The sequence below is a fragment of the Apodemus sylvaticus genome, chromosome 9, assembly GCF_947179515.1.
Source record: "Apodemus sylvaticus chromosome 9, mApoSyl1.1, whole genome shotgun sequence".
NCBI classification, from domain to species: domain Eukaryota; kingdom Metazoa; phylum Chordata; class Mammalia; order Rodentia; family Muridae; genus Apodemus; species Apodemus sylvaticus.
In genome coordinates this window covers 49628334-49653048 of record NC_067480.1, presented here as the reverse complement: position 1 = coordinate 49653048, position 24715 = coordinate 49628334, and the positions used below count along the sequence as shown (strand labels likewise).

General features: G+C 39.2%; 2 protein-coding genes across 2 annotated transcripts in view; one reads left to right on the top strand and one right to left on the bottom strand.

Moving 5' to 3' along the window:
- The first annotated feature begins 298 nt into the window (after nt 1-298).
- Fam237a (family with sequence similarity 237 member A) lies at nt 299-4574 on the top strand. The gene is made up of 2 exons (XM_052192284.1): nt 299-710; nt 4441-4574. The coding sequence occupies exons 1-2, from the start codon at nt 299-301 to the stop codon at nt 4572-4574; spliced, it is 546 nt and encodes a 181-aa protein (XP_052048244.1).
- An 11059-nt stretch (nt 4575-15633) lies between these two features.
- The window catches only part of Dytn (dystrotelin), a 79713-nt gene continuing 70631 nt past the window's right edge, over nt 15634-24715 (bottom strand). Inside the window, exon 14 of the mRNA XM_052193510.1 lies at nt 15634-15737. Coding sequence (XP_052049470.1) covers nt 15634-15737 — 104 coding nt within the window. The remainder of the gene's footprint in view (nt 15738-24715) is intronic.

The window sequence follows — 24715 nt, the reverse complement described above, 5'->3', positions numbered from 1 at the left end:
TCTAATTTTTCCATGGTATTCTTTTAAGATACAGCCCAGGGTAAAAAGCCCATTTATCATCTCATGAGGAATACATCTTGGAAGTCTTCTTAGCCTTGCTATCTTGGTTCTGCACAACCTGGATTGGGAATGGGATATCTGGGGAGAATGAGGCTTGCAGCAGGGGAAGAAGGATATGACTCTAATTAGTAATGTGGTGTGTTTCTGGGACTGAGATTCTCATAGGCACACTCACACTTGTTTTTGAGTGAAAAACAAGCTTGGACTGATGTGTGTCCATGTGTACAGTTGCAGGACCATGGCCAATCCTGGGAACAGAAGCAGGATCTGCAGCCCACTGAGTCTCACCTGCTCCCTGCTCATTGTGGGGATGTGCTGTGTGTCTCCTGTTTTCTGCCACAGTCAGACAGACCTGCTGACCCTTAACCAAGCTGACCCTCAGTGCTGGGAGTCCTCCTCAATGCTTCTCTTAGAGATGCGGAAGCCTCGTGTTTCTAACACGGTCTCTGGCTTTTGGGATTTTATGATCTACCTGAAGTCATCTGAGAACTTGAAGCACGGGGCACTGTTTTGGGATCTGGCTCAACTCTTTTGGGACATCTATGTAGATTGTGTCCTCTCCAGGAACCATGGCTTAGGAAGGAGGGAATTGGCTGGAGAAGAAGAGAAAGTCTCCAAAGTGCTGCCGAGGCATTCAGGGATTAAACAAGGTGCATAGTCCTGACCTGTTGAATCTATCTGTCAAGTGCGAATGTGCTAATGTGTGAGGAAGAGGGAAGGGACTCTAGGGGAAGCCAATATCTCATACAGTCCTTTAAAGGGGTGGATGTCAAGAGGGCTCAAATAACAGAATAGCCATTCATGTCAACATAGTGTATTCACTCTAGAACTTCATGTGAAAATGATAGGTCTGTAGGAAGAGAAAGAAGGAAAGAAAGTAGGAAAGAAAGAAGCAAAGAAAGAAGGAAGAAAAGATAGAGAAAAAAGAGAGAAGAAAAAAGGAAGGAAAGAAAGAAGAAAGGAAGGAAGGAAGGAAAGAAAGAAGGAAAGAGGTCCAATGTAAAAATTGCAATGTAAAGGTGTAAAGCTTGCCCTAAAATGAAGACAATTTGTATTGTTAACTCAAATGTAACTTGGTGTTTCCTTGGTGTGGGACTAAGAAGACATAAATAGGAGCTGGGGGTGGGGAAATGTTTGCTGCACGAGAATTCTCGCCCCCTTTAAAGTAAAAACAAAACACTGCTTTCATGCAAATGAAGAGGTATCTTGAGAAATAGTTAATGTATGATGCCAAGAGCAAAAATATCAACTAACCTATATTTATACTTTGTTGTTGTTTGAATGAATCATAAATAAGCAATTGATTTCTAGTAAGTTATTAATTTTTAATAAGTTGTGTAATGGCTTTTTTCAATGCAGTGAATACTCTATAGTAATTCAAATTTAGTCTTTTCTAGAGGTCTAGCAGAAATGTCCTATATACAAAGTGTGAATGAATAAGTTATGAGAGATACCTGTGCCCTAATCATACAGTTTTCCTTCTTTCTTGGGTGTTCTTTCCATCAATAAGTTTCCAAATCTAGTAGTAGGTGTAGTTAGAATTATTTATGCACTAGTGAAAAAAATCAAGGCATAACTAATCTTTATTAGTGAATATTTAATTGTGAACCTTTGTTGTATGTCTCTATAATGGTTTAATTGAAAAAATATCTGTCAATAACTGTTCCACAGCTAAGATTTTTCAGAGCACTTCTAAAATACATAGTTTGCCCTAACCTCAGTACCTAAAAATCCCTCAGGATTTGCTGAGCCAAGAAATTGGATAATCCTCTACTACTATTTATATAAGTGGGTATTAAGAATAGCATCAGCAGTGACTAATAAGAACCCTATATTTTCTTCTTCTGAAGCCTCCTAATGGTGGTTTGTAAGGCTTCATTCAGTCCCATCAGAGGTAGCTGTTTCTTAACACTGTGTTTGTTTTTTAAATTCGCAATTATGAGAAATGTCTCCAGAATAAATGAGGGATATACCATTGTGTTCAGCTGAACATGAAAAGAATTATGCCTCCAAAACTTCTGAAAGTCACTCTCTGCTCTTCACCAGAGACTTGAGATGACCTCAACTGTTCTGCAAACTTTAGAAAAAGTTGATTTGCAAATAGTTCAGTAGCAGACGCTAACATTTCCTTTTATTAAAGTTATTTTAATGTTTTGCACAAGCAATTGTTTGAAGAACAGGAAATGAGATTTTCCATTTGGTTGGTCTAACCATAGTAAGATGGAGTTTTGGGTCAAGGAGATGCATGTTAGGAAGTTAAATAGTTACAGGAACACTGTGGCTTCCTTTCAAGAAGTCTCATTTAGTCTCGAGTGCTTCAGGCGGGTTCTGGATGTACCAGGGTGGATCCTTTAGTTAGTTTTGCTTTTGTTCCAGGGGATGGAGTGCTATAAAGTTGGAATGAAGGTGAGGTTGAAGAGGTGTTTGTCCCCATAATTCTCAGAGAAATCATAGCATAGGGCAAAAAGATATAGCTAAAATTACTGCATACGTAATATGCAAAAGGGCTCTTGTTTCTATGACTTTAAAATAAATTACTTTAAAGTCACTTATGAAATCTTCCTATGAATCATGCTTAGCTAAAATATGTGACCCATGAGATGCTGTATATAGTATATCACATTTATTAATATTGTATCAACAAATATAAAAACAAGAGAACTTCAGGGAAGTTAATTTGTGTAAGTTCTTACTCTTTTCATCAGGAAAGGGAGGCTATGGAGAGAAATTGATGGATCACAAAGTCTCTTCTTGTTCTTCATTTGTTTGAGATTCTCTGAAAGGTCCTAACTCTGGAAACACTGGGAAAAAGCTTTATCCCCCAAACATGTGCCTGAGCTGAATGATGAGGATGCAATGACTATTTATAACAGTAATAAGCAGGGACAGAATAAGTCAAATGTAAGAGCTCTAAAAATTCTAAGAGCTGCAGATGGCATCATGGGAAAAGATTCTAAAGATTATTTTATCCAGGTTTAATCTTAAATACTGATGGGGTTCTGAAAAGAGGAGATCAAGAGTTTGAGAAGAGATAGATGGGAAGATGAAGAGAGGAGGAGAGATGGAAGTTGGGATGGGGGAGAGAGAGATTAATTGATTGGTTGGTTAGTTGGTTGACTGGTTGGTTGTCTGGTTGGTTGTCTGGTTGGTTGGTTGGTTGGTTGGTTGTCTGGTTGGTTGTCTGGTTGGTTGGTTCGCTGGTTGGTTGGCTGGTTTGTTGGTTGGTTGGTTTGCTGGTTGGTTGGTTGGTTGGTTGGTTGGTTGGTTAGCTGTTTGGTTGGTTGGTTGGTTGGTTGGCTTGTTGGTTGGCTGGTTGGTTGGTTGTTTGGTTGTTTGGTTGACCTAGGGCAGTACAAAGTTAACCCACAAACAGAAATAAGAGTTCACTCATAAGGCACTAAAGACTTCTTAAATAAAGACTTCTGAAAATAAGATTTTATGGCACAATATCATCTGTGTATGAGTGATACTCTCTACCTACAGCAGGTTTTGCTTTGCCAGGACATGGAGGCAAGGTGCAATCTGTATTCCTGGGGCTGACAGTTTAAATGTTCTAGAAACATTGTGCGTTTAGAGGGTTTTTTTGTGTGATGAGAAAAGCTAAATTTTAGGTTTATAAGCTGATTTGTGATAAGTGTCTAACAAATGTTTATAGTTCTTATTTTTTTTAGACAGAAAACACTGCTTCTACCACACAAACAGATCCTTCAATGCTTGATTTTCCTCTTTGCTGAAGAAGTTTTCTAAGCCACATACTCTGCAAGCACCCATCTGTAACTGAATTGTCAGGAAGTGTCATGAAGTACAGCCAATGCTGTGGTACAAGACTCTTCATTTCAGTATTATTTACCAAAAATATAGAGATAATCCATATGTCCACAATGATGTAGTAGTTAAGCAATATGGAAATACTCCATATGACCACAATGGGGCACGAGTGAAACAAGTCACAGAGTAAGCATGGAATGAGGCCAGCATTGCCCCTGGAAGGTTATGTTCCTGGTGGTTTAAATGTTTGCTTTAGGAAGGTTATGTTCCTGGTGGTTTAAATGTTTGCTTTAGGAAGGTTATGTTCTTGGTGGTTTAAAATGTTTGCTTTGAGTCTCTATAGTAAACATGATAAAAATGACTCTCTAAAATTTAAAAAATCACATGCTATTTTAATTTACAAATATTATAAATAATAATAATTTGGTTTATGTAGGTTATATAAGTTAAATGTATAAGACAGAAAATATCATAAATACAAGTTCACATATGTTCTAACTATATATAGAATTGTGAAAGTGGCATAGCAAAAAAGTCAATTCTTTCTTTTAAGCAGAACAAACCTGAGTGTAATGCAGAGACCTTACGAAGTTCCTTTTCTCTATTTTTCAGGTGCATATTCTCAGCTCCTTAAAACCCTTTTCTTAAAGAAGAAAGAATTGATTGAAGATTTGGCAAGCATGCAAATGCAAAGGCGGGGTTCTAGGTTCACTAGGAAAGATAAGTTAGAAGTAAAGAGAAAATAAAGCTACTTTCAGAGTTAACTTGAGCCTTGGAATTAAAAAAAAGAATATTTTCCTATCAATCATTTATATATTTTAAGCAGTGTAAATGTTCAGAGATGAATACCCTGTCAAATTCTCTAAGAACCCTATTTTCAGCCTCTTGGTTGTTAGCTGGCCTCTTTCATGGTAATTGATTGACCACCCACTGTCTACAGGAGCTAAAGAACTTCCAAAGGTGATGGGGGATTAGGGCTTTGTCTCTTCACAGTATGATACTTTGCCTGGGAAGGCTTGGCAAAGCTGATGAGCTAGAGGACCACACATTTAGCTAGCATTAGCTACACAAATCACAAGCCATTAACTGCCGCATTGCTTATGAAACCTGCGTGGAAGGACTGAGCGCATGAATGAGATTGCTGATAGTCTGCTATTCTCAACCTCTGAGAGAATAGTTTGGAATATGGAATGAAGAAAAACACCACAGGGGAATAAAACATTCATCTAATGAAAACAAAATTAATAAAAGCTTTGGCTCCCAACTGATGTTATTGGATTCTCTTTATTTGAATCTTTAATATTAGCACGAACCGTGTCCAAACTCTAATAAGGTAGCATAATTATATTTCAATTATGTATTTGCTGTTTGATTAAATATTAAAGCTCTATAAGTGGTTATACTTTGCACTGAAAATCAAAATAAAATGGAAGTGAACCAGATACAAAAAAAACCAAACAAACAAACCTGTCAATATTTCTTTCCCTGAAAAAATAAACAGCCTGCATGAGATATCCAAGCAGAGTCCAGGCAATCAGTGCATGTGAGATCTAGTCATGACACTATCTCTATTTATCTTAAATTAGTCTCACATTTGTAACCCTTCTCTTAAAGTGCATGCTTGACAAAACATTTGAATTTTAGATATATCAGCAATTGGCCTCAAGAAAAATTTTGCTGAAGTTTGGGGCCGGCTTCAAACTGGAAAAATCGTCTACCTAACATCATGGGATGGATCCCTGAAAAGATGGTGGAGAAGGCAAAGGAGACAACATCCTTGGGCTTTGCTTAACTGGGGGAATGATAATGCTAACAAGCCAGCACTCTGACTACTTTTCTATACAGGTTCATGCTTTCCTGTTTTCTAGTCTAAGGTGTTTCATCCAATTCTTTGAATCATTTTGAGTACATTATTACTTATTACAAACCACCAAAGGGACACAACTCTTCGTTTGTCCCTCCCCTATCGCTGTACTCCATATACAATCTAAAGGTTTTCATCTTTCCACAAAGGGTTGGTTGGAACATGAATGTTACTGGTGCTGTGGGCTGCCCTGTGCCTGCTGCCATAATGATGTCTGTCTAGGTAGAACAGGAGGAAACCAAGCAAGATTTGGGTGCAGGGTTAGAACACAGCATGAAGGGCTAGCTGAAGGACTGTGGAAGCCAGTAGGCCTCTTTGTGCCTTTAGAAGTTAAAGGGTATTCAAAACAGGAGGGCTGCAGTCCAATGAAATGTGGGCATGGGCATTTAAATCCATACAACTTTTAGGTGTCACAGATTTTTTTCTTTTGTCCTTTTCAGCCATTAAAAAAAAATATCCATTTTTATCTCATAGTCAGTTCAAACAGACCGTGGGGCAGCTATAAGGAAGCTTTTAAGGTATAAGCTATAAGTCTACTCTGTGGTGTTGCTTATCATGCTTGTAAGCAACTGGAATGATGCAAGCTCTTCCAGAGCTTGTAAACTCCGGAATGATGCAAGAAGGAAAGTGATTACATTAAGTGACAGTGAACAAGAAAAAAATGTAAACATTGGAATTAGGTTAAAGAGAAACAACATAGTCCTAAACACACCCCAACCTATTTCACTTTGCAGGTAGTCCAGTCCTAGGATTGATTGATCGGTCTTTCTGTAGCACAGTTTGAAGATCAAAGCATTTGGAGTCATGACAATGTTAATTGAGAGACTAAATGATTAGTGACTGAAATAGATTTGGGCACAGGGTTCAAATGCAGTGTGAAGGGCTAGCTGAAGGACTGTGGAAGTCATCTATCCTCTTCATGCCTTTAGAAGCTAAATACTCCTTAGGTTTGTTATGAACATTAAATATATAAATGCACATAAAATGCCTAGAAATAAAGTGTGTTAATGGCAAAGAAGATGTTACCTATTATCCTGGATATCAATATAAACATCAGTGATAACAACTCAGCCCAACGGGAAAGGACCTGTGTAAGTGCTTCAGTAAAACTCATCCAACATGGGGATTTTAGAAAGATACACATTTAAAAAAATGTTTGAGCTACTTGTTGATTTAGATATGGCTGTAAGGAATGGTACAGAGACATTGATGTACAATACAGGCTGTCCAATTTCCCCTAGTAGGAATAACTTTCATAACTATAAAACATCCTAACTAGAAAATCAACACTGGCATGTTCCACATTTTAAACAAGTTTCCCATGCACTCAAGTGTGAGTGGAGAGAGAGAGAGAGAGAGAGAGAGAGAGAGAGAGAGAGAGAGAGAGAGTGTTGAGGTCTTTTCTAAACCTACTGTTTAACAGAAGCATCAGATAGAGAACTAGGTCATCAATTCAGTATTACAAATGACACTTGAAGGCTGTTGCTTACATTCATATAGATCACACATCTGAGTAATACCACCAATATAGAGAGAGTGGCTCCCTGATGGAAATTCAACCACCAGGATTTTACCCCCTGCCATGTGCTCTCCTTTACCCCCTTTGCCTTTCTTTACCCTCAAAGTTTTACTCTATATAGAAGAACTAAGATAGCTGAGGAGGGAAATTAAAGAGAATAAGTTCATACCCTTTACATCAACCATTTAGAGATACATCAAAGGCCTACTTCTGTTTTTTGTTTGTTTTTTATTGGATATATTCTTTATTTACATTTCAAATGTTATCCCTTTTCCCAGTTTCACCCTCCCAGGTAGCCCCTATCCCACCCTCCCTCCCCCTACTTCTATGAAGGTGTTCCTCCACCCATTCTACTCCTACCTCCCTGCCTTTGATTCCCCTACAATGTGGCATCTATTGAACCTTCATGAGACCAAGAACCTCTTCTCCCCTTGATGCCTGACAAAGCAATCTTCTGTTACATATGCAGCTAAAGCCATGTGTACCCCTTGGTTGAAGGCTTAGTCCATGGAAGCTATGGGGGAGGGTCTAGTTGGTTGATATTGTTGTTCAGTGCTATGAGGTTGCAAACGCCTTTAGCTCATTTAGTCCTTTCTCCAACTCTTCCATTGGGGAACCTGTGCTCAGTCCAGTGGTTGGCTGTGAGCATCTGCTTCTGTAGTTGTAAGGCTCTGGCTGGGCCTGTCAGGAGACAGCCATTCAGCAAGCATTTCTTGTCATCCACGATAGTGTCAGGGTTTGGTGACTCTATATGGGATGATGCCCAGGTGGTACTGTCTCTGGATGACCTTTCCTTCAGTCTCTGCTCTACTCTTTATATATATATATATTTGCTCCTGTGAGTATTTTGTTCCCCTTCTCAGAAGAAACAAATCACCCACACTTTGGTCTTACTTCTTCTTGAGCTTCATGTGGTCTGTGAATTATATCTTGGGTATTCAGAACTTTTAGGCTAATATCCACTTTAGTTTGGCAACTCCTCAGAAAACTGGACATAGTACTACCAGAGGACCCAGCCATACCACTCCTGGGCATATACCCAGAAGATGCTCCAACATGTAATAAGGACACATGCTCCACTATGGTCATAGCAGCTTTATTTATAATAGTACCAGATGGCGAAAGGCAAGCACAAGAACGCTACCAACAGAAACCAAGGCCACATGGCAACATCAGAACCCAGTTCTCCCATTACAGCAAGTCCTGGATACCCCAGCATACCGGAAAGGAAGAGTTGGATTTAAAATCGTATCTCATGTTTCTCTCCATTTAGTTTGATGCTGGCTACCGGTTTGCTGTATATTGCTTTTACTATGTTTAGGTATGGGCCTTGAATTCCTGTTCTTTCCAAGACTTTAAGCATGAAAGGATGCTGAATTTTGTCAAATGCTTTTTCAGCATCCAATGAAATGACCATGTGGTTTTTTTCTTTGAGTTTGTTTATGTAGTGGATTGCATTGATGGATTTCCGTATATTGAACCAACCCTGCATTCCTGGGATAAAGCCTACTTGATCATGGTGGATGATCGTTTTGATGTGTTCTTGGATTCGGTTGGCAAGAATTTTATTGAGTATTTTTGCATCGATGTTCATAAGGGAAAGTGGTCTGAAGTACTCTTTCTTTGTTGGATCTTTGTGTGGTTTTGGTATCAGCGTAATTGTGGCTTCCTAGAAGGAATTGGGTAGTGTTCCTTCTGTTTCTATTTTGTGGAATAATTTGAAGAGTATTGGTGTTAACTCTTCTTTGAAGGTCTGATAGAATTCTGCACTAAAACCATCTGGTCCTGTGCCTTTTTTGGTTGGAAGACTTTCTATGACTCCTTCTATTTCTTTAGGCATTATGGGACTGTTTAGATGATCTATTTGGTCCTGATTTAATTTTGGTATTTGGTATCTGTCAAGGAAATTGTCCATTTCCTCCAGATTCTCCAGTTGTGTTGAGTACAGGCTCTTGTAGTAGGATCTGAAGATTTTTTGGATTTTCTCAGTTTCCGTTGTTATATCTCCCTTTTCAGTTCTAAGTTTGTTAATTTGGATACTTTCTCTGTGCCCTTTGGTCAGTCTGGCTAAGGGTTTATCTATCTTGTTGATTTTCTCAAAGAACCAGCTCCTGGTTTTGTTGATTCTTTGTATGGTTCTCTTTGTTTCTACTTGATTGATTTCAGCCCTGAGTTTGATGATTCCCTGCCTTCTACTCCTCCTGGGTGAAATAGCTTCTTTTTGTTCCAGGGCTTTCGGGTGTGTCATTAAGCTGGTATCCCACTAAAATCAGGAACTAGACAGGGATGCCCCCTTTCTCCTTATCTTTTCAATATTGTACTTGAGGTACTAGCTCAGGCAATTTGACAACATAAGGAGGTCAAAGGGATACAAATTGGAAAGGAAGAAGTCAAACTATCATTATTTGCAGATGACATGATAGTCTACCTAAGTGACCCAAAAAACTCCACTAGAGAACTCCTACAGCTGATAAACAACTTCAGCAAAGTGGCAGGTTATAAAATCAACTCAAGCAAATCAGTGGCCTTCCTATACTCAAAGGATAAGCAGGCTGAGAAAGAAATTAGGGAAATGACCCCCTTCACAATAGCCACAAACAGTATAAAGTATCTTGGGGTGACTCTTACCAAACATGTGAAAGATCTGTATGACAAGAACTTCAAGACTCTGAAGAAGGAAATGGAAGAAGACCTCAAAAAATGGGAAAACCTCCCATGCTCATGGATCGGTAGAATCAATATAGTTAAAAATGGCCATTTTGCCAAAAGTAATCTACAGATTCAATGCAATACCCATCAAAATCCCAACTCAATTCTTCACAGAGTTAGAAAGAGCAATTATCAAATTCATCTGGAATAACAAAAAACCCAGGATAGCTAAAACTATTCTCAGCAACAAAAGAAATTCTGGGGGAATCAGTATCCCTGACCTCAAGCAATACTACAGAGCAATAGTGTTAAAAACTGCATGGTATTGGTACAGTGACAGGCAGGAGGATCAATGGAACAGGATTGAAGATCCAGAAATGAACCCACACACCTATGGCCACTTGATCCTCGACAAAGAGGCTGAAAACATCCAATGGAAAAAAGATAGCCTTTTCAACAAATGGTGCTGGTTCAACTGGAGGTCAGCATGCAGAAGAATGTGAATTGATCCATCCTTGTCTCCTTGTACTAAACTCAAATCCAAATGGATCAAGGACCTCCACATAAAGCCAGACACTCTGAAGCTAATAGAAAAGAAACTGGGGAAGACCCTTGAGGACATCGGTACAGGGAGAAAGTTTCTGAACAGAACACCAATAGCGTATGCTCTAAGAGCAAGAATTGACAAATGGAACCTCATAAAATTACAAAGTTTCTGTAAGGCAAAGGACACCATCAAGAGGACAAATGGGGAACCAACAAATTGGGAAAAGATCTTCACCAATCCTACATCAGATAGAGGGCTAATATCCAATATATATAAAGAACTCAAGAAGTTAGACTCCAGAAAACCGAACAACCCTATTTAAAAAATGGGGTACAGAGTTAAACAAAGAATTCTCACCTGAAGAACTTCAGATGCCAGAGAAGCATCTTAAAAAATGCTCAACTTCATTAGTCATTAGGGAAATGCAAATCAAAACAAACCTGAGATTTCACCTTACACCAGTCAGAATGGCTAAGATTAAAAATTCAGGAGACAGCAGGTGTTGGAGAGGGTGTGGAGAAAGAGGAACACTCCTCCACTGCTGGTGAGGTTGCAAAAACTCTGGAAATCAGTCTGGCGGTTCCTCTGAAAACTGGGCACCTCACTTCCAGAAGATCCTGCTATACCATTCCTGGACATATACCCAGAGGATTCCCCACCATGTAATAAGCATACATGCTCTACTATGTTCATAGCAGCCCTATTTATAATTGCCAGATGCTGGAAAGAACCCAGGTATCCCTCAACAGAAGAGTGGATGCAAAAAATGTGGTATATCTACACAATGGAGTACTATTCAGCCATTAGAAACAATGAATTCATGAAATTCTTAGGCAAATGGATGGAGCTAGAGAACATCATACTAAGTGAGGTAACCCAGACTCAAAAGGTGAATCATGGTATGCACTCACTAATAAGTGGATATTAACCTAGAAACCTGGAATACCCAAAACATAATCTATACATCAAATGAGGTACAAGAAGAAAGGAAGAGTGGCCCCTTGTTCTGGAAAGACTCAGTGAAGCAGTATTCAGCAAAACCAGAACGGGGAAGTGGGAAGGGGTGGGTGGGAGGACAGGGGGAGAGAAGGGGGCTTAGGGGACTTTCGGGGAGTGGGGGTGCTAGGAAAGGGGAAATCATTTGAAATGTAAATAAAAAATATATCGAATAAAAAAAATAAAGGAAAAAAAAAGAAAAAAGAAAAAAATCATATCTCATGATGCTGATAGAGGGCTTCAAGAAAGACTTAAATAACTCCCTTAAAGAAATACAGGAGAACATCAGTCAACAGGCAAAAGCCCTAAAAGAGAAAACACAAAAATCCCTTAAAGAAATACAGGAGATCATGGGTCAACAGGCAGAAGCCCTTAAGGAACAAACACAACAATCCCTTAAAGAGTTACAGGAAAACACAAACAATCAAGTGAAGGAATTGAACAAAACCATCCAGGATCTAAAAGTGGAAGTAGAAACAATAAAGAAATCATAAAGTGAGACATCTCTGGAGATTGAAAACCCTGGAAAGAATCCAGGAGTCATAGATGCAAGCACTAACAACAGAATACAAGAGAGAAGAACGAACCTCAAGTGCTGAAGATACCATAGAAAACATTGACTCAACAGTCAATGAAAATGCAAAATGCATAAACCTGGTAACTCAAAACATCCAGGAACTCCAGGAAACAATGAGAAGACCAAACCTAAGGATTATAGGTATAGATGAGAGTGAGGATTTACATCTTAAAAGCCCAGTAAATATCTTCAACAATATTGTAGAAGAAAACTTCCCTAACCTAGAGAAAGAGATGCCCATGAACATACAAGAAGCCTTTAGAACTCCAAACAGACTGGACTAGAAGAGAAAGTCCTTCTGGCAAATAATAATCAAAACACCAAATTCACTAAACAAAGAAAGAATATTAAAAGCAGTAAGGGAAAGGGGGCAAGTAACTTATAAAGGCAGACCTATCATAATCACACCAGACTTCTCACCAGAAATGATGAAAGCTAGAAGATCCTGGGCAGACCTCATACAGACCCTCAGAGAACACAAATGCCAGCTCAGACTACTATACCCAGCAAAACTCTCAATCATCATAGATGGAGAAGCCAAGATAGTCTATGATATCCAAATTTACACAATATCTGTCCACAAATTCAGCCCTACAAAGGATAATTGATGGAAAATGCCAACACAAGGAGGGAAACTACACCCTAGAAAGAGCAAGAAAGAAATCTTCTTACAACAAACCTAAAAGAAGATAACCACACAAACATAAAAATAACATCAAAGATAACAGGAAGCAGCAATCACTACTCCTTAATATCTCTTAACAACAATGGATCAACTCCCCAATATTAAGACATAAACTAACGAAATATTTCTCATGTAAATCTTCAATTTTATCAGAAAATGTTTGTAATCCCCCTTTAATTAATTTAGTAATTTCTTTTATGTCTACCATTTATCTGCATTATTTTTCATGATAATCTTCAATTTTAATAGGTCTTTCTATATACTTCCTCCATTTTATCAGAAATGTTTCCAATGTTAATCTTTGATTTAATCACAAATGTTTCTAATTCCACCTTCAATTAATTTAGAAAGAGTTTTCACATCAACCATTTTTTATTTAAATTTTCCATGAAATAGTCAATTTTAACATGTTTATTTATTTCTTGAATTTTACCAGAAATATTTTCCAGGTAAATCTTCAATGTTATCTGAAAATGTTTATAATTCTGCCTTTAATCAACTTAGAATTATCTTTATGCCTATCATTTTATCTATATAATTTCCATGATAATCTTTAATTTTAACATATTTTTCTATATATTTCTACAATTTTATTAAAATTCTTTTACATGTAAAATTTCAAGTTTATCAGAAAATGTTTATAATTCCACTTTTATTCGGCTTAGGAATACTTTTATGCCCACCATTATTATATCTATATAATATTTTCCAAGATAATCTTCAATTCTAACATGTTTTTCTATATTTTCTACAATTTTATCAAATATTTTTCACATAAATCTTCAATTCTATCATAAAATGTTTCTATATATCCCCTATTTCAATTAATTTAACAATGTTTTACATGTCTACCACTTTACTCCTTAATTTTCCATGAAAATTGACAATTTTAATGTGTTTATCTGAAATATTTTCCATGTAAATCTTTAATTTTATCATAAAGTGTTTTTACTTCCCTTTACTTCCCTTTTCAATAAATAAAAAAGTAAAAAGAATAAATAAAAAATTTATCAGAACCTACTACAAAATTTGGATGAAAGGGACAATTTTCTAAACAGATACCAAATACCAAAGTTAAATCAGGATCAGATAAATAACAGGCGAAAACATAAGTAATATGACAAGGGCAGATAGATAGACAGACAGACAGGTAGACAGACAGATGATAGATAGACATGTATGTACATACATACTTACATACATAAATACATGCATAAATACGTAGATAAATTAGCCTTCGTTTCTCCCTCACATCTTTCTATCTCACCTCTGTTCTCTGAATACACAAACATGAACACGCCTGTTTCATGTTTTATATTAGTCTTAATGTAATAAAACAAAGTCTTTTAAAAGTGAACGCAGTTGGACGGCACGTCCATTTACCAAGAAATAAATGCAGGGCCCTTGGTTCAGGACCCATGACCCTCTAACACTGGAGTGCTGTCAAGGCTGATGCTACCAGCATGGATTCCATTCTGAGGAACAGGCTTCAAGTCCAATCAGAAAACAGCTGTTTGATCCTGTAATAGTCAGGCAAGTATTGTAACTCTGGGCACACCTTTGCTGACAGATCCTGTCTTGCTAATGATACGCTCTCCCATGAAGTTAACGAAAAAATAAAATGTAAGATCATATGATATAAATAATAATCTCTTCCTTACATTTGTATACCATGAAAGACATATAATAAAACCTCCCTCAGAGTCATTGTCTTCTGAGGGCTCACCTTCTGATGGAGGGAAGAGGGAAGATATTTTATACTGTGCCCTCATGCCAAAAGGGCGAGAGAGCTCTCAGCCCTGGCAGGGGTCTCAGGTAGGAAATGTAAATGCTTGTGCTTGCATGTAGAGGCCAGAGAAAAAGCTGAACCTTGGAGTCATTCTTCAGATGCTCCCACACACCCCTCTCTTAAAAACCAAAGATCACGTAGCAGCACTGCCAGCTTTTTAAAAATTTGGACCTGGGAATTAAATGGATCCTCTTTCTTATAGGCAAGGACTTTATGGCCTAAGATATGTCTCCTAAACTCTGAAGTCTCTTTAATATAGATACTAATCTGATTCATAAAGAAATTGATTTCAGGATTTCTCCTCCACAAAAAGCTTTGTGTAGTAATGCCATCATACTAAGGTCTATTTATAAACTAGGAAGCAGAGGTCCAAACTCTATGCCTCTCATTGTCCCAATATCATATTTAATGAAAACACCAATATAAGTTAAATTTCAACAGACATTTTGTTATACGAGTATTACAATTTAATTTATAGTTTATTGTGAATACTTGGATATTAACTACAATAGTTATGATAAGTTTATCATGTTTTTATAACATTAACAATACTCATATTAAGATATTAAGATTAAAGAAAAAGAAAAGATCAGTTACTCCAGGCTCTGTTAATATTTTCTTTATCCTGTTCCTCCCTCTGCTCTTCCCCTCCCCACCACCCTCCCCCTTCTCCTTCCCCTTCCCTTTCTGGCCCCCCTACCTTTCCAAACATATATATTTCATAATACACACACACACACACACATAATGGTATAATGACCAGGACATTTTATATATAGCAAAAGCAAAGCAGAAACAAAACTCAAGTAAGCTATGTAAAAAAACACATACCTCATTGTTCTATTTCTAAAATTACAAAATTGTACGTCAGTAAAGTTTGTGGTGTGCATAAGAGATGGAGCATGAATACTGAATTAGTTAACGAAATGATGGATAACATAACAAAGCAAAGGAAACACAACTGGAAAATGCATTCATAGTCTGTTGAATTTGTCTGCACTCCCCAGTGTATTATATTTTGTGCCATTTACTAGGACACTTGCCAATGAAAACAGCCAGTATTTTCCTTTTTCAATAAAAGTGATTAAAATGCTAAAAAAATAAATAGATAAATAAAATTCAGATTCTGAATAAAGTTTTTGCCATCACACCAGGGGGCCTTTGAGTCCGGATTTCTTTTCACTCCAAGCTGGGCACGGTGATTTGATCCACAAGGGCAGAGAAGGCCCTGCACACCTGCTCAGCTCTGCTGTACAGCTCTGTGTCCACCAAAGGCTGCGGACCTGAAACCAGCAGGGAGAGAAGGCATTTAGGAAAATAGTGTCTTGGGTTCTGAAGATCTATGTGACTATAGCTCTGCCTCACAGAGAAGAATCAGACCCCATCTTCCATTCATTCCTGAGGATGCTGCCCTTTCCCTCAACAGAGAAGATAACCAGTACTTGACTTACTGTGATATGTCCTATAGTTCCATCCTGGCTGCTAGATTGAATCTGTGGAAATGGAAAGTCCACTCCAGATGGCTATCATAGAAATGCCATTGTATCACAATGCCCTGAAGACTGTTGAAACACCTTGCTACCAACTCCCCACCACAAGAGTGGGTCCAGCCCATGAATCTGCATCTGAATATCCAGGTGACTCTGTCATGGCTGACTGGAGAAAATATGGCTATATTCTGAGAGCACCTCCCTGCAGCTAATAGTAGAGACCCCATCAGAGAGCCACAACTAGTCAAAATACAGAGAATACAATTATGGAGATCTCAGTCTAATGGATACAAGATATAGTACAACCCCTATACATAAGGCTCAAGGAACATCAAGGAAAAAAAAATTGTAAGAGGCAGAGGACCAGGACATTTGCTGTGCGTGTTTTCCCACGATCTGTTGTATTGTAAAACTAACAGAGCTTGGCAGCTGTTGTTTAAAACTTTGATGTGTATCATCTTTAAAACAAGAGCTTTTATTTTTAAGAAATCTATTCTTATTTACATTTAAACATCCCCTAACATGTTGAAGAAGTAAAGACACATATGTATAGATAATTTTTAAAAATAAAATATTCCAAACTCTTAAGAACGATTGTAAGAAACAGTGTGAGTGGTGGCCATGCTAATGAATTCACTTTTAGAAAAGTCCTGTATTTGGCATTTTGTTTGCATTTTTTTAAATCTTTTATATTCTTTGTTTACATTCCAAATGATTTTCCCTTTCCCTGTTTCCCCTGCCCCTAAGTCCCATAAGTCCTCTTCCCTCCGCCAGTTACCCAATCAACCCCCTTCCACTCCTCTGTCCTGGTAATCCCCTACAATGCTGCATCAAGCCTTTCCAGGACCAGGGCTCTCTTCTTCCTTCTTCTTGGGAATTATTTGATATGTAGGTTGTGTTTTGGGTATTCTGAGCTTCTGGGCTAATATCTACTTATCAGTGACTGCATTCTATGTGTGTTCTTTTGTGAATGAGTTACTTCATTTAGGATGATATTTTCCAGTTCCAATCATTTGCCTAAGAATTTCATGAATTCATTGATTTTAATTGCTGAGTAGTATTCCATTGTGCAAATATACCACATTTTCTGTGTCCATTACTCCATTGAGGGACATCTGGGTTCTTTCCAGCTTCTGGATATTATAAATAAGGCTGCTATGAACATAGTGGAGCATGTATCTTTATTGCATGCCAGGGAGTCCTCTGGATATAGATCCAGGAGTGGTATAGCAGGATCCTCCAGAAGTGTCATGCCCAGTTTTCTGAGGAACCACCAGAGTGATTTCCAGAGTGGTTGAACCAGCTTGCAATCCCACCAGGAGTGGAGAAGTGTTCCTCTTTCTCCACATCCTCGCCAACACCTGCTGTCTCCTGACTTTTTAATCTTAGCCATTCTGACTGGTGTGAGGTGAAATCTCAGGGTTCTTTTGATTTGCATTTCCCTAATGACTAATGATGTTGAACATTTCTTAAGGTGCTTCTTAGCCATTTGAATTTCTTCAGGTGAAAATTCTTTGTTTATCTCTGTACCCCATTTTTAATAGGGTTATTTGGTTTTTCTGGGGGACTAACTTCTTGAGTTCTTTATATATATTGGATATTATATCTGTGTAGGATGTAGGGTTGGTGAAGATCTTTGCCCAGTTTGTTAGTTGCAATTTTGTCCTTTTGACGGTGTCCTTTGCCTTACAGAAACTTTGTAATTTTATGAGGCCCTATTTGTCAATTCTTGATCTTAGAGCATAAGCTATTGGTGTTCTGTTCAGGAACTTTCCCCCTGTGCCCATGTCCTCAACGGTCTTCCACAGTTTCTTTTCTATTAGTTTCAGTGTGTCTGGTTTTATGTGGAGGTCCTTGATCCACTTGGAGTTGAACTTGGTACAAAAAGATAAGAATGGATCAATTTGCTTTCTTCTGCATGCTGACCTCCAATTGAGCCAGCACCATTTGTTGAAAAGACTATCTTTTTTCCACTGGATGTTCTCAGCTCCTTTGTCAAAGATCAAATGACCATAGGTGTGTGGGTTCATTTCTGGGTCTTCAATCCTATTCTATTGATTCACCTGCCTGTCACTGTGCTAATACCACTCAGTTTTTAACACTATTGCTCTGTAGTTTTGCTTGAGGTCCGGGATACTAATTCCCCCAGAATTTCTTTTACTGTTGAGAATAGTTTTAGCTATCCTGGGTTTTTTGATATTCCAGATGAATTTGAGAATTTCTCTTTCTAACTCTATGAAGAACTGAGTTGGGATTTTGATGAGGATTTCATCCAATCTGTAGATTGCTCTTGGTAAAATGGCCGTTTTAACGATATTAATCTGGCCAATCCATGAGCATGGAAGATTTTTCCATTTTCTGAGGTCTTTTTCAATTTCCTTCTTCAGAGATCAGAAGTTCTTGCCATACAGATCTTTCGCTTGTTTGGTTAGAATCACACCAGGAGTCGGCTTCCCGCCAGTCAGGAGAGACTCACCTCCATCTTGATCCCGGGCTCCAGAGATCGGTCAGACTGAGGTACACAAACATAATCCTAGGCCCAACACCGCAGGGGTCTGAGCCAGACGGGCGTTGGCCTGCACCCAGGCCCTGGGCTGTTCGAGTGGCCATCGGGGCGCCAACCCAGCCAGGAGTTTTTTTTGCCCCGGCCGGCGCACGCGCCGCCATTTTGCCTACAGGAGCCAGAGTGCTCGGGAGGGCAGAGACTGCTAACAAGCGTAGCCTGAGGCTAACAAAACGGGGGTCTAGGCCCCAAAAGGCACAGGACTGACCCCAAGAACTGGGCGGCTTGGTGGGCCATCTGTGTGTCAACCCGCCCAGGAGGTTATTAGCACAACAGACTCTCCCGGTGCTTTCGGGGAGCGCGGACGCTCACGCCCGCCATCCGGGTCACCTGGCGGACCCAAATAACAGTCATAGCCCTAGGGGAACTTTGCTCGGACCTTGGCCTCCCAGGCGTTTGCCTGGACTCAGGGCCCAGGCGACAAGGCTAACCTAGTGTGCGCCAGCCCGGTTGGGGAAATCGGCTGCCCAGCGGAGTGAGCGGAACACAGGGGAGGTCACAGCAACATACACCTTCGGAGCTCCCTGGGGGTGCACACGGGTTCCATCTGGCCCACAGACACAATCTGGGGCAAGGCCTCAGGCAGAAGCCCTCAGGTCAACTCTCTCCGCTTCAGATCAGCCTGGGTGGCCGCCACATCTCCAGGTCCCTCAAGAGGCTAGTGGGGGCTTCCGGGCGGCAAGCTGGGAGAAGTTGGTGTGCTCCAATAAATCCTGCGGGCCCCAGCGGGGAGCCTTCAGGTGCCTGCTTCGGGATCTGAACAGCCTGGACAACAGCACCCTGTCTACAGGCAGTGCAGAGTGTAAGCTGTGCACCAGAGGCCAACGGGGAAGGGGCAGCTTGCACTGGTGAGTCCAGCACTGACAAGACCAAGTAACACCAGTGAGAGCTAGATGGCAAAAGGCAAACGCAGGAACGTCACTAACAGAAATCAAGGCAATATGGCAACATCTGAACCAAATTCTCCTCTACCAGCAAGTCCTGGATACCCCATCACACCAGTAAAACAAGATTTGGATTTAAAATCACTGGTCATGATGCTGGTACAGGAACACATGAAGGACATTCAGGAGAAAATGGATCAAAAGTTAGAAGCCCTTGCAAGGGAAACACAAAAATCATTGAAAGAAATCCAGGAGAATACAAAAGCCAACAAGGAGGAAATGCAAAAAAACACTTAAAGAAATACAAGAGAACTTTGGTCAACAGGCTGAGGTCATGAAAGACGAAACACAAAAATCTCTTAAAGAAATACAGGAGAACTTTGGTCAACAGGCTGAGGTCATGAAAGAAAAAACACAAAAATCTCTTAAAGAATTACAGGAAAGCACAAACAAGCAAGTGAAGGAGCTAAGCAAAACCATCCAGGATCTAAAAACAGAAGTAGAAACAACTAAGAAAACTCAAAAGGAGACAACTTTGGAGATAGAAAGCCTTGGGAAGAAATCAGGGGACAGAGATGCAAATATCAACAACAGAATACAAGAAATAGAAGAAAGAATCTCAGATGCTGAAGATTCCATAGAAACCATGGACTCAACAGTTAAAGAAAATGCAAAATGCAAAAAGCTTGTAACCCAAAATATCCAGGAAATCCAGGACACAATGAGAAGACCAAACCTAAGGATTATAGGCATAGATGAGAGTGAAGATTTACAACTTAAAGGGCCAGCAAATATCTTCAATAAAATTATGGAAGAAAACTTCCCTAACCTAAAGAGAGAGATGCCCATGAATATACAAGAAGCCTACAGAACTCCAAACAGACTGGACCAGAACAGAAATACTTCCCGTCACATAATAATCAAAACACCAAATGTTCTAAACAAAGAAAGAATATTAAAGGCAGTAAGAGAAAAAGGCCAAGTAACATATAAAGGAAGACCTATCAGAATCACAGCAGACTTTTCACCTGAGACTATGAAGGCTAGAAGGTCCTGGGCAGATCTCATGCAGACTCTAAGAGAACACAAATGCCAACCAAAACTACTATATCCAGCAAAACTCTCAATCACCATAGATGGAGAAACTAAGATATTTCAAGACAAAACCAAGTTCACCCAATATCTATCCACAAACCCAGCCCTAAAAAGGATAATAGGAGGACAACACCAATACAAGGAGGAAAACTTCACCCTGAAAAAAGCAAGATAGTAACCTTTCATCAAACCCAAAAGAAGTTAAGCAATCAAATTTAAAAAATAACGTCAAAAATGATAGGAAGTAACAATCACTATTCCTTAATATCTCTTAACATCAATGGACTCAATGCCCCAATAAAAAGACACAGACTAACTGACTGGATACGTAAACAGGACCCTACATTTTGCTGCTTACAGGAAACACACCTCAGGGTCAAAGACAAACACTACCTTAGAGTAAAAGGCTGGAAGACAATTTTACAAGCAAATGGTCTCAGGAAACAAGCTGGAGTAGCCATTTTAATATCAGATAAAATTGACTTTCAACCCAAAGTCATCAAAAGAGACTCTGAGGGACACTTCTTGCTGGTCAAAGGAAAAATACAACAAGAAGAACTCTCAATCCTGAACATCTATGCTCCAAATGCAAGGGCACCCTCTTTCATAAAAGAAACTTTATTAAAACTCAAAGCACACATTGCACCTAACACAATAATTGTGGGTGACTTCAACACTGCACTTTCCTCAATGGACCGATCAGGAAAACAGAAACTAAACAAGGACACAATGAAACTAATTGAAGCTTTGGACCAATTAGATTTAACTGATATATATAGAACATTCTATCCTAAAACAAAAGAATATAGCTTTTTTTCAGCACCTCATGGTACCTTCTCCAAAATCGACCATATAATTGGTCACAAGACAGACCTCAACAAATAGAAGAAGATAGAACTAATCCCATGCCTCCTATCTGATCACTATGGAATAAAAGTGGTCTTCAATAGCAACAGAAACAACAGAAAACCCACATACACGTGGAAATTGAACAATACTCTACTCAATGATACCTTGGTCAAGGAAGAAATAAAGAAAGAAATTAAAGACTTTTTAGAACACAATGAAAATGAAAACACAACATACCCAAATCTATGGGACACAATGAAAGCAGTGCTAAGAGGAAAACTCATAGCCCTGAGTGCCTCCAAAAAGAAAATGGAGAGAGCATACATTACCAACTTAATGACACACCTGAAAGCCCTAGAACAAAAAGAAGCTATTTCACCCAGGAGGAGTAGAAGGCAGGAAATCATCAAACTCAGGGCCGAAATCAATCAAGTAGAAACAAAGAGAACCATACAAAAATCAACAAAACCAGGAGCTGGTTCTTTGAGAAAATCAACAAGATAGATAAACCCTTAGCCAGACTGACCAAAGGGCACAGAGAAAGTATCCAAATTAACAAACTTAGAAATGAAAAGGGAGACATAACAACGGAAACTGAGGAAATCCAAAAAATCATCAGATCCTACTACAAGAGCCTGTACTCAACACAACTGGAGAATCTGGAGGAAATGGACAATTTCCTTGACAGATACCAAATACCAAAATTAAATCAGGACCAACTAGACCATCTGAACAGTTCCATAAAGCCTAAAGAAATAGAAGGAGTCATAGAAAGCCTTCCAACCAAAAAAAGCACAGGACCAGATGGTTTCAGTGCAGAATTCTACCAGACCTTCAAAGAAGAGTTAACACCAATACTCTTCAAACTATTCCACAAAATAGAAACAGAAGGAACACTACCCAATTCCTTCTACGAAGCCACAATTACGCTGATACCAAAGCCACACAAAGATCCAACAAAGAAAGAGAACTTCAGACCAATTTCCCTTATGAACATCGATGCAAAAATACTCAATAAAATTCTTGCCAACCAAATCCAAGAACACATCAAAATGATCATCCACCATGATCAAGTAGGCTTTATCCCGGGAATGCAGGGTTGGTTCAATATACGGAAATCCATCAATACAATCCACTACATAAACAAACTCAAAGAACAAAACCACATGGTCATTTCATTGGATGCTGAAAAAGCATTTGACAAAATTCAGCATCCTTTCATACTTAAAGTCTTGGAGAGAACAGGAATTCAAGGCCCATACCTAAACATAGTAAAAGCAATATACAGCAAACCGGTAGCCAGCATCAAACTAAACGGAGAGAAACTTGAAGCAATCCCACTGAAATCAGGGACCAGACAAGGCTGCCCCCTTTCTCCTTATCTTTTCAATATTGTACTTGAGGTACTAGCTCGGGCAATTCGACAACATAAGGAGGTCAAAGGGATACAAATTGGAAAGGAGGAAGTCAAACTATCATTATTTGCAGACGACATGATCGTCTACCTAAGTGACCCAAAGAACTCCACTAGAGAGCTCCTACAGCTGATAAACAACTTCAGCAAAGTGGCAGGTTAAAAAATCAACTCAAGCAAATCAGTGGCCTTCCTATACTCAAAGGATAAGCAGGCTGAGAAAGAAATTAGGGAAATGACCCCCTTCACAATAGCCACAAACAGTATAAAGTATCTTGGGGTGACTCTTACCAAACATGCGAAAGATCTGTATGACAAGAACTTCAAGACTCTGAAGAAGGAAATGGAAGAAGACCTCAAAAAATGGGAAAACCTCCCATGCTCATGGATCGGTAGAATCAATATAGTTAAAATGGCCATTTTGCCTAAAGCACTATACAGATTCAATGCAATACCCATCAAAATCCCAACTCAATTCTTCACAGAGTTAGAAAGAGCAATTATCAAATTCATCTGGAACAACAAAAAACCCAGGATAGCTAAAACTATTCTCAGCAACAAAAGAAAATCTGGGGGAATCAGTATCCCTGACCTCAAGCAATACTACAGAGCAATAGTGTTAAAAACTGCATAGTATTGGTACAGTGACGGGCAGGAGGATCAATGGAACAGGATTGAAGATCCAGAAATGAACCCACACACCTATGGCCACTTGATCCTCGACAAAGAGGCTGAAAACATCCAATGGAAAAAAGATAGCCTTTTCAACAAATGGTGCTGGTTCAACTGGAGGTCAGCATGCAGAAGAATGCGAATTGATCCATCCTTGTCTCCTTGTACTAAGCTCAAATCCAAATGGATCAAGGACCTCCACATAAAGCCAGACACTCTGAAGCTAATAGAAAAGAAACTGGGGAAGACCCTTGAGGACATCGGTACAGGGAGAAAGTTTCTGAACAGAACACCAATAGCGTATGCTCTAAGAGCAAGAATTGACAAATGGGACCTCATAAGGTTACAGAGTTTCTGTAAGGCAAAGGACACCATCAAGAGGACAGATGGGCAACCAACAAATTGGGAAAAGATCTTCACCAATCCTACATCAGATAGAGGGCTAATATCCAATATATATAAAGAACTCAAGAAGTTAGACTCCAGAAAACCGAACAACCCTATTAAAAAATGGGGTACAGAGTTAAACAAAGAATTCTCACCTGAAGAACTTCGGATGGCGGAGAAGCATCTTAAAAAATGCTCAACTTCATTAGTCATTAGGGAAATGCAAATCAAAACAACCCTAAGATTTCATCTTACACCAGTCAGAATGGCTAAGATTAAAAATTCAGGAGACAGCAGGTGTTGGAGAGGGTGCGGAGAAAGAGGAACACTCCTCCACTGCTGGTGGGGTTGCAAATTGGTACAACCACTCTGGAAAGCAGTCTGGCGGTTCCTCCGAAAACTGGGCACCTCACTTCCAGAAGATCCTGCTATACCACTCCTGGGCATATACCCAGAGGATTCCCCACCATGTAATAAGGATACATGCTCTACTATGTTCATAGCAGCCCTATTTATAATTGCCAGATGCTGGAAAGAACCCAGGTATCCCTCAACAGAAGAGTGGATACAAAAAATGTGGTATATCTACACAATGGAGTACTATTCAGCCATTAGAAACAATGAATTCATGAAATTCTTAGGCAAATGGATGGAGCTAGAGAACATCATACTAAGTGAGGTAACCCAGACTCAAAAGGTGAATCATGGTATGCACTCACTAATAAGTGGTTATTAACCTAGAAAACTGGAATACCCAAAACATAATCCACACATCAAATGAGATACAAGAAGAAAGCAGGAGTGGTCCCTGGTTCTGGAAAGACTCAGTGAAACAGTATTTGGCAAAACCAGAACGGGGAACTGGGAAGGGGTGGGAGGGAGGACAGGGGAAGAGAAGGGGGCTTAC

Coding starts and splice junctions, on each gene's coding strand:
- Fam237a (XM_052192284.1), top strand. CDS start 299: ATGGCCAATCCTGGGAACAGAAGCAGGATCTGCAGCCCACTGAGTCTC. Junction 711..4,440: donor GCATTCAGGGATTAAACAAG/GTGCATAGTCCT, acceptor TCTATTTTTCAG/GTGCATATTCTCAGCTCCTT.